Source organism: Mchenga conophoros, linkage group LG12 (assembly GCF_057382185.1).
Source record: "Mchenga conophoros isolate Kocher_MC1m ecotype Shallow Benthic linkage group LG12, M_conophoros_male_GT1.1, whole genome shotgun sequence".
Taxonomy (NCBI): Eukaryota; Metazoa; Chordata; class Actinopteri; order Cichliformes; family Cichlidae; genus Mchenga; species Mchenga conophoros.
Window position 1 is genome coordinate 26,514,452 of NC_140537.1, and position 9,513 is coordinate 26,523,964.

A 9,513-nucleotide genomic window follows, 5' to 3' on the forward strand; every position below is an offset into this window, starting at 1 on the left:
AGTGGGCTGGGTCTGACCAGCACCCATATCCTGTGTGTCTTCCCCAGCGCTCTCCTGTCTACGCTTCACTGCTGAACTGTCAAATAATTCTGAAAAGCCCAAAAATAAATCTTAAGAGAGAGTCTATAGAAGTGTTTTATTGGTAATAATAATAATTTAAAAAAATATATATATTTGCTTTAAAAAACTCAAATGAAACATGTGATTCAGGTTCTTTATGTCCTTTCAACAAACAGATGCTTTTTGTCATCGCGTCTTTTGCTGAAGAAACTTACAGTAACCACGCCGAAAGAAACTTATTAGATAAGGAAAAAACACACAGGAGACAAGCAGATAAGATGTCTCAGTTTTATCAACACAAAACATAACATGAATCTCATCACAAAACATCCTCTTTATCAGTGAATTATAATGTTTTTATTATATAAACTAACTTCTCTCATGAAGTTCCTCATTTCATCTGTTTCTGAGCGTGAACCTGAATCTCTTGTTTGGAGAAGAGCTCCCCCAGCTGGCTGTGCGAAGCTTCGCTCATGGCTTTTGTCTGCATACACATCTTGTACTTGTCTGGAGGAAGCTCATCTGCACAGCTCTTCTCGTGCCACAAATGGAAAAGGCTGCGAGTTGGAAAGCGAATCACCATCAGCTTACTGTGAAGGTACTTCCTGTACAGGTGCACGTCCTCCAGGCCCCAACCTTTGATGCTGCGATCAAAACCACCTGACAGGAGATAAAATCCCAAGGCTGGATTAAATCAAGAAGTTGCTATTAATTTGACTTCTACTGCCCATGACTGTCGTTTTTTAACAGCCCAATCAACCAAAATTTAAAGCAGATCTGAAGCTGACTGGTCAATTAACTGGTTAATCAGGTAAAGTTCAGTTTTGATTATTTTAACATAAATGAAAAGCAGTTAAGCTCCTCAGCAGATTATATGTATAAGAAATATCTAACCTAAAATATTGAACCCGTTTTTCTAACATTCTATAAAAGTGAACTTGACATTTTTACTATATTACTATGTAAAAATCTCTGGTTTGCTATCTTGTAATGCTCCACTGCCTGAGGCTACCAAATCAAAGTCATTTGGCAGTAAAAAGGAAACAATTCTAATTTTTAAATAAATAACTAAAAGATAAAAATTAACAATTAACATATTTAAAAGAAAAACATTTTGCAGGGGTTTCTTGTGAATAAATTCGAGGGGTTTTGTTAACCCTGAACTTTAGGTTTTTTTTAAAGGCTTATGTTTAGTTGAGCAGTAACATTTAACTTTATTGTGTTCCTTCACATGAAATTAATATATCTGTCTTTACCTATGTTGATGAAATCAGACCTGTACTGGCATGTCATGCCGAACCCAAAGTCACGCCAGAATCCACTCTCCTTCCTTATCACCTGAGGGAAGAGGAGCAGCCAGAAATCACCTCTGGATGACATTTGCTGTAACTGAGCTGTTTGTGTGTTGTATTAACCTACCAGCTGCTGCTGAAGTGAAGGCAAGAGCGTCTGATTTCTGTAGATGATAGATGGGTTGTACTGGCTGAAGAGCACTGGGTAGTACACTCTCTTACCTACAAGAACAGTTTAAACAGACACACTGAATCCTGTGACAGGTTATTTTAAAACATTTACAGTCATTTAATGTGCATTTTATATAGCATAGAGTATAACAAAAGTATGTAATCTAATTTAAATAAGCTCATATAAATATTACTTTGCACTCAAACAATGAATTTCCTGCACTCTGTATGGAAATAAATAAACCCCCACAACAAAGTTCAAGAAGATGGTTTTTCTTGAAGCAGCTCATAATCTTAAAACTGACCATCTGTAAAGAGATAATTAAGTAATCCTAATTATATAACAATCTTTTCGAAATGTGATCTGCTTTAATAATTGTAATATAGTAGTAATAGTAATATTACAAAGAATAGAATATTTCTTAGTAATCTGATTGTGCAGCCTTTTACCATCCATCACCAAACATGTCACACTTCTACAAACAAAAAACAGGAAGTGTAAAACACTAATAAAACAATGATTTTAATATTTCACCTAATGATTCAAGCTGTAGCATGCACATTTTCTATTTTTAACACTTGGTGACCGGTGGGTCTCTCTCACTCTCGGTTTTTTGCTGTAAAAAAAAAAACTTTGGCAGTGAGGGGAGAGATGGATTTTTCTTTACTGGCAGCAACAGAGGGTTTCATTGGAGTGAAAAGAATAGAACTGTGTGGTTGGTATGGGAAGCGATAACCAGCAAGCCTGAACAAAGAAATGAAAGAACACAATTTCCAGAGAATCACACTTCAGTGCTATAATAAGAGACTGCTAACAAACTTCCAGAAATATCAGAAATGCCACAAAGACTGAGACAAAATCTAAAAAGTTTCATATTTCTCAAAGCAGACACGAGTTCTGTTACCCCCCAAAATGACAGTAATGACTATTCATCAATCATTTATTTACTAAAAGTTAACACCCGTATAAGCTGACTGTTACTTACACGGTGGATTAAAAAAAATGAAATTTTGCCAGCAGAGCTTATGAATCTCCAAAGGTCAACGTTTGTAAATCTTGTCCTTATTAGCCAAATCGATGAACAAAAAATTTTTTTATCTAAAAAACTTTAGATATGGGGTGATCGTGGCTCAAGAGTTGGGAGTTCGCCTTGTAATCGGAAGGTTGCCGGTTCGAGCCCCGGCTTGGACATTCTCGGTCGTTGTGTCCTTGGGCAAGACACTTCACCCGTTGCCTACTGGTGGTGGTCAGAGGGCCCGGTGGCGCCAGTGTCCGGTAGCCTCGCCTCTATCAGTGCGCCCTAGGGTGGCTGTGGCTACAATGTACTGTAGCTTACCATCACCAGTGTGTGAATGGGTGGATGACTGAATGTATAAAGCTCTTTGGGGTCCTTAGGGACTAGTAAAGCGCTATACAAATACAGGCCATTTACCATTTTTTAAAATTTCAAACCTATTTACCTTAACCTGTTTATTGCCTCTTCTTGTTTGATAGCTGTGCCCATGTGATTTTTCAGAACAGACAGTGCAGACACCTGTAGCATGCTGGCTCTGGCAGATGCCTGTTCAGTGGAGCTGGGCCATAATTTATGAGGCCAGGACCGTGCTGCTCGTTGCATAGCAGCAAGAGCAGATGTGACACTGAGTCTCCATCAGCTAATAATCACACACCACGAGGTGTTAAAGATACTGATAGAAATTAGAATTTAATGTTGTTGGCTGACACAGTACAGTGGCAGTTTATTTTTTTGCATTCAGCCACAATAATCTACCTATATTCTATCCAAAAATGCAAGATATTCTTTCTACCTGCTCAACAGAGCAAATTATTTAAGTGTCACATGGCGCAGGTAAGCTTTTTGGAGACCACCCAAAAACCTAGTTGAACAGAAATTTGCTAACAGTGGCAAAAAGTGTCCCAGTAAGACTAAAAATGAAGCTCATGCATAAGTTCAATAAGGAGGATCTGTAATCACTCATCTGCTGGCTTTCCTGGGCGTTAGGCCCCGTGTCTCTGTGTCTTTAGATCACTACCACTTTCCCACACTGTCAGGCTCAATACTGACATCATTACTCATTACTCCAGTCCAGTCATCTTCTTGTTCATCTTCTTTGAGTCGATCAGCCTCTACTCTCCGTGGCTTAAATCTCTGCTCACTGCTATCATCCCCGCCAGACTCTCATGCAACCCACCTCCTCCCCATCTCCACCTCACAGACACCTCAGTCAGAGCTCCATTCAAGCCTCAGTCTTAATTTTCACCACCTGTGCTAAATCCTAGCACTGCTGGGATTCTGTGAGATGATGTGAGAGACCTGATTCTTAGATGATGGGTCATCTAAGTCTAATCACCAAATACTTTAATTAATTTCTCTATCTTAGTAAATCATGTTCACTTCTGCAAAGGGATCTCTCCTTACTGAACTGTGGGGCAATTTTGAAACCACAAAGATAGTCAAAGAAGTGTTAAGTTTCAAGGGGAAATTCATTTTTAAATATTAATTGGGTCAGTAAACCTTTTACCAGATTTGACTTGTGATTCTATACATGCAGTTTTCTAAGTGGAGCTAAATAAGTGCCTCGAGGCATTTCAAGGTGACTGTCGGGTGACAGGTCTTCCCGTTTGCATAAAAATCAGTGTAACCATTGTAAGTAGAACCTGTGGTTTACCTTATATGAGAACTCTGTCCTTGAAAATGTTTAACAGTTTATATTGCATGTTGATGACTTTACAGACCAGCTCAAAGGAAAGCGCTCACCTTCAGCCTGAGATCTAATCAACCACAATATTTAATAACACCCACGGAACTGATTTTATCTGCTCCATCAGCTGTAGTTTCTCATTAAGCCATTTTATTCATGATTGCAGGAACCACTTGGGGGGTCGGGACTCTCACCAGGTTCTGCATTGAGACGACAGGAAGTTAAGAAATCAGCTGTAAAGTGAATGTCAACATCACAGAAGAAGAGCAGAATGTTCTGGCTGCGCCTCCAAGCCCTGGCACCCACGTCTAAGCCCCGGCCGCGAGAAAACTCCTCATTCAGCTGGATCAACGTGAAGCTCCTGAACCGAGTCTCTCTGAGGGGAAAGACGGAAAAAGAAAACAGGAGGACTTTCGTGGATGTTTGATTAGTCTTAATATTTCTGCAGCCTGCGGATATATATGTACAAGCTGTGATGATAACACCACAATAGCCTGCACAGCCACAGCATGTGTGTATCCCTGGAGGTGCAGAAGCCTCACAGGACTTATTTTTGTTTGCCTGCAGCCGTTAAACACTCGTGCCCGAGCACAGACACATTTCTTAAGACTGAAGAGACAACGGGAGTTTAATATTTTTCTTGCAAGTGCACATTATCATGAGAGTCATAGATCTGTAGAGTCTCGTCACAATTTCACTATAACTGATTGATGCAAAAATCTCCAACTCCTGCAAATTTAAGTGTTATAGACAACTCTGGACTAATCTGCAAGCGATCAGTATTAGAGATGAGATATTAGAAATTAGATGATGAGTGAACTATGAAATGGTTTGTACATACCTAGTGGTCTGGTCCAGCACAGCTTTTACCTCGTCTATCTGATCTCGACCAAAGTAGACCACGGTGAGATGAACCCTGCCGTCCTGCTGGATGCATACCTCTCTAAATGAAACAGACATATGAACAAATGTGGGAAAATTTCAATGAAACTGAGCTGAAAATGACCTTTTTTAAAATTAGGGCCGTCTTTAAATCTGTGCATTGTCTCCTTACTAAGAGGCAATGAGTTTTATTGGTTTCCAGATGTATCTCCAGATGTCTGTGCTGGGATCAGATGTACAGCAAAAATCTCCCCACTGTGGGTAGCTGTGGGGCTGTGAGGCCAGGGCAAACCCACACTTATTCCACGTGGACCCCAAGTTGGTGTCTAAACACAAGCCCCACAGCAGTTTTGCCCTTTGGGGCCCTTATATAGGTTTTCTATGGCCAAGCCCACTGTGGCCCTGGAGCCAGCATGAAATGTGGAGCAACTCCTCACCACATTTCCGAGCAGTACTGGGGTCTGTTTACTGGGTGCCTGTTTGTTAATTTACTTCTAAATGTTACCTGAAGTTTTTGATGAATTGTTTGAATGTGTCCACCCTCTTGGACAGAGGTACGATGATGTTGATGATGATGTTTTGCGTGTTCACAATTTCGCTCTTCACTTTCATCACGGGGCCAAAAGGCCTGAAGAGTACAAGCTGCGTGAAGTCCTGTGGACTGTCACCTTTAAACGTCAGCTCGTAAATGCTTCCTCTGTCCCGCTCTGTGCGAGTCAGCCCTGCGATGGAGAAGAAAGCATCATGATATGCATTCTGTTTTATTGGGCCACTAGTTTCCTACAATTTCTTAGCTCTCTGCAAACAAATTAATGCAGTGTATGAATCTGTGTGTACAACATGAATGAATAACCTGAGGTCTTTTTCACCTTGGATAAAGTCTGAAGGGGAGAATGTGTGTTTTCTCCTGATGTTGTCAGTGTGATGCTTGGGTCCATTCAGGACATGCAGAGCTGTTTCCACAGTCCCTATCAGCTCATCTCTGCGGTCTTTTCTCACAGGCCTCTCCGCTGGATGCCTGGTCAGCCCTGTTTCCAGCTGGTACACGCTGGATGAAAAAACAAAACCCCACTTAACAGCCAACATAAGGTAAAATTTAAGTGCTACACAGCACTCCTGGGGGGCTCCTACTGCGCCGCTGTCCCACTTACCTCTGCAGGGTGAAAGTGTCAAAAGGAATTAGTGCATATTCGCTGGGCAGCTTCACACCTGAGTTCACCTCTGCCTGGTTCAGTTGGGAGCGGAAGAACTCCTGGAGGACATCATGTAGCATTTACTACTACAGCTATAATGTCACACAAAATGTATTTATTTTCTTGTCCTACCTTCAGATCAGACTGCGTTGGGGTTTTGTGCAGGCTCTCCAAACCCTGAGGTAGGATCCCTTTGATTTTAGCTTTATCCAGGGACTCCTGAAGCTGCTGCGTCCTCTCCTGCAGAGCTTCCTTCAGCTGGGCTATTTGCTTTGTCAGGCTGTTGATATAATGTCTGTGAGAGTCTTCCCTCTCCTGCAGTAAAGCCATGTACCTCTCCTTACTGGTGGCACTTCCAGCCCATGGCAAAGACTGCTGGCTGCCGTGAGATACAGGTTTGCAGGCCAGGAGATACAGCAGCAGCACGCAACAGCAGAGGGTCAGCACAATGAGGCCAACACGGGCCACCAGGGCCATCAGCCACCGTTTGAACATGGTGGATTGTCTTTTAAGGAAATCCTAAACACTTAAGGCTAAAGATGCATCTAGGAAAAGACAAGTGACCCATTGTTCCTAAAGATAAATTAAAACATGTGGCTTTTAGTCCTCCGCTTTTCTTGTGATGTCCCCTTCTTTCATATCCTCAGATAGCATCTTGGCATGTGGTTTGGATGGTCATTTGTTTTCAACAAATCTGTTTGTCTTGAAGTGCTGAAAATCACTACAATGAAAAATATACCACTTTAAGTTGTTGTTCGCAATCACTTAGGCTATTTAGAGTAACAGGAGGTAGACCTAGAGATGGCAAAGTTGAAAATGATAGGATTTTTACTGGGAGTGATCAGAATCAACAGGATTACAAATGAGCATATCAGAGGATCAGCTCAGGTTGAGCGTTTTGGAGGCGAAGTTAGAGAAGCAAAGCTGAGATGGACTGGATATGTACAGAGGAGGAAAAGGGGATATGTTGGATAAAGGATGTTGAAGACGGAGCTGCCAGGTCGGAGGAAAAAAGGAAGATCACAGAAAAGTTTCATAGATGTAGTGAAATAGGACGTGCAGATGGCTGGTGTGACAGAGGAAGATGCTATAGACGGGGTTAGATACAGGCAGATGACCTGCTGTGATGACCTCTGATTGGGCCAGTCAAAAGAAGAAGAGGTACATGAACCTTCATTAGTGGTTGTACAAAGGTTCCAGTATCTTCCTACAGAAATCTGTCTGTGTGTTTGCTTCTTTGGCCATTAACTCATCTAGTCCCATCTACTTGATCAGAACTTGAACAGCTAAAGTTGGCACACAAGTACATCTTAACCCTCTGACGGCCCTTAACGATATGAAATGTTATGATGCCATCATATTACCTTGCAACCACCTAGCCATGGGATAAAATTACCTGTCTTTTACCTTTATGCACCTACAACTCATGAAAACATCTTATCATCTTAATTTAATGGCCAGCACCACAAAAAGGCCAAACAACACTGTAACATGGCCATGTACAAGTTTCATCTACAGCTGCAATCACAGTTCTGTGAAGCAGTGCTAGGAGTTAACTAACATTCAAAGGCCAACATGCTGACTGACGTGTAACACCATATAAAGTACAACTAATGCTAGGGAAGGGGAAAATACTAGTTTTAAGATAAGCTGAAGTTCACCAAAGTTAATGCAGCTGGATACGAAGGCCAACGGCAGCCTGAAACATGCAGCAACAAATCCTCAAACAAAGTTGCCATCAGAAAATGCTGGAAAAAACAATCCTCCTAATGACCTTTGACGTCTAAGGGGATTGTTGAAGGTTGAAGTGTCTTATAAAATAAGATGTATTTTATGTAAATATGATGTATTTTATACCCCTAGCCTAGAGTTGGTTAGAGGTATAAAGAAAATCTGTACGTGTAAAACATCAAAGCAAACACAGATCTAAGGACGCAGATTGTGTACCTCTGGACAAACCTGTGCCAGCAGCAGATAAAGTAGACAAAAAACAAGTCGATAGATAAAAAAAAAAAGAAAAAAAAAAAAGAAAAAGCACCAAAAGAAACTGAGATAAAATCATGAAGGAAAACCTTGATGCTTTTATCTTCAGTGCGAGTTTTTGTTACTAGTCCACAGCACGTGGCCTCGTTTCATTGCTGTTGGACTGCTGGTTAGATTTAGTTTGGTTGCTGTAAAACGCACAGAAAGAGAAATACTCTGACCTGACTGCCACAACCCCCGAAAGTGGGAAGTGACAGAAACAAGCATTTCTCTGTGTTTCTCTCCACCCTGTGTGTGTGTGTGTGTGTGTGTGTGTGTGTGTGTGTGTGTGTGTGCGCGCGCGCGCGCTGCCATAATCAGTTTATTCACAGCACAGTCGGCTCTTTATAACTCAGGTAGAAGCTGGTTTTATGAAAGACACTTATGTTTGCACGTCCATCCAGGCGCTATGTGTTAACATACATGTAGGTATGAGATCATAATATGTTGACCTTTAGAAACTGTGTATAATTAATATAAGTGATTGCAAGTTAAAAAGTTTACTATCTCACTTCCATTTAAAATCAGTATTACAGTCATGCCTTTAATCTCTCTCTCTTAATGCTCCTATTAAAGTCTTTCATCTGTTTCACATAAAGCTTTCATCCACTTTCCGGCAGTAAATAAATCATCACATTTATAACTAAAACATTGAAATGTGACCTCAAAGCAAAGTTTTCACTATAAATCTGCAATTAAAGACAAAGAAAAAGATGAAAGAAATGCACTCACCTTCTGCTGAAGGGAAGTTATGATAGGGCATCCATTGTCCTAAACAGCTTGTCTCCTTTACTTTAAAAATGTGTGGAGACATTAAAACATCTCCCTGCCCTATCAAAAAAAGAGGACTGAAGTGCCTTCACAACTGAACTGAGGACGTCCTCTCTCCGTTCCTCTTTCCTCGTAGTCTCCACCTTTTTCCAGCACCTCCTTCTCTCTTTTTCTCTTCCTGCCTTTTCCCTTTTATTACCTTTCATACTTCTACTTGCCCTACAAGATCTCACACCATCTGCCTTCATCCTTAATTCCCTTTCAGTTCTTCCCAGGCTCCGCTCCACCCTTAAGACTACTTAGAAGGCAAACAGAGTAAAGAATGCCATTCAGACTTCGATGCTCTGCCACCTGCAAGCTGCTGTGAGGGAAGCAGCTAGGTACCCATCCGGTCCCACCATTAGGATGGGGTCTTGCAC

The 9,513-nt window shown here is 41.2% G+C and overlaps 1 protein-coding gene across 1 annotated transcript; it reads right to left on the bottom strand.

Annotated features, from left to right (window-relative positions):
• Positions 1-407: 407 nt before the first annotated feature.
• Positions 408-9,367, bottom strand: csgalnact1b (chondroitin sulfate N-acetylgalactosaminyltransferase 1b). Its single transcript, XM_085293150.1, has 10 exons — positions 9,056-9,367; positions 6,434-7,022; positions 6,260-6,360; positions 5,978-6,156; positions 5,614-5,830; positions 5,068-5,169; positions 4,421-4,602; positions 1,480-1,574; positions 1,317-1,398; positions 408-720 (listed from the first exon to the last, which is right to left on the bottom strand). The coding sequence occupies exons 2-10, from the start codon at positions 6,794-6,796 to the stop codon at positions 452-454; spliced, it is 1,590 nt and encodes a 529-aa protein (XP_085149276.1). The 5' UTR covers positions 6,797-7,022; positions 9,056-9,367; the 3' UTR covers positions 408-451.
• Positions 9,368-9,513: the final 146 nt, after the last annotated feature.

Coding starts and splice junctions, on each gene's coding strand:
- csgalnact1b (XM_085293150.1), bottom strand. CDS start 6,796: ATGTTCAAACGGTGGCTGATGGCCCTGGTGGCCCGTGTTGGCCTCATT. Junction 6,157..6,259: donor GACACTTTCACCCTGCAGAG/GTAAGTGGGACA, acceptor TTTTTCATCCAG/CGTGTACCAGCTGGAAACAG. Junction 5,831..5,977: donor CCCTTCAGACTTTATCCAAG/GTGAAAAAGACC, acceptor TCTCCATCGCAG/GGCTGACTCGCACAGAGCGG.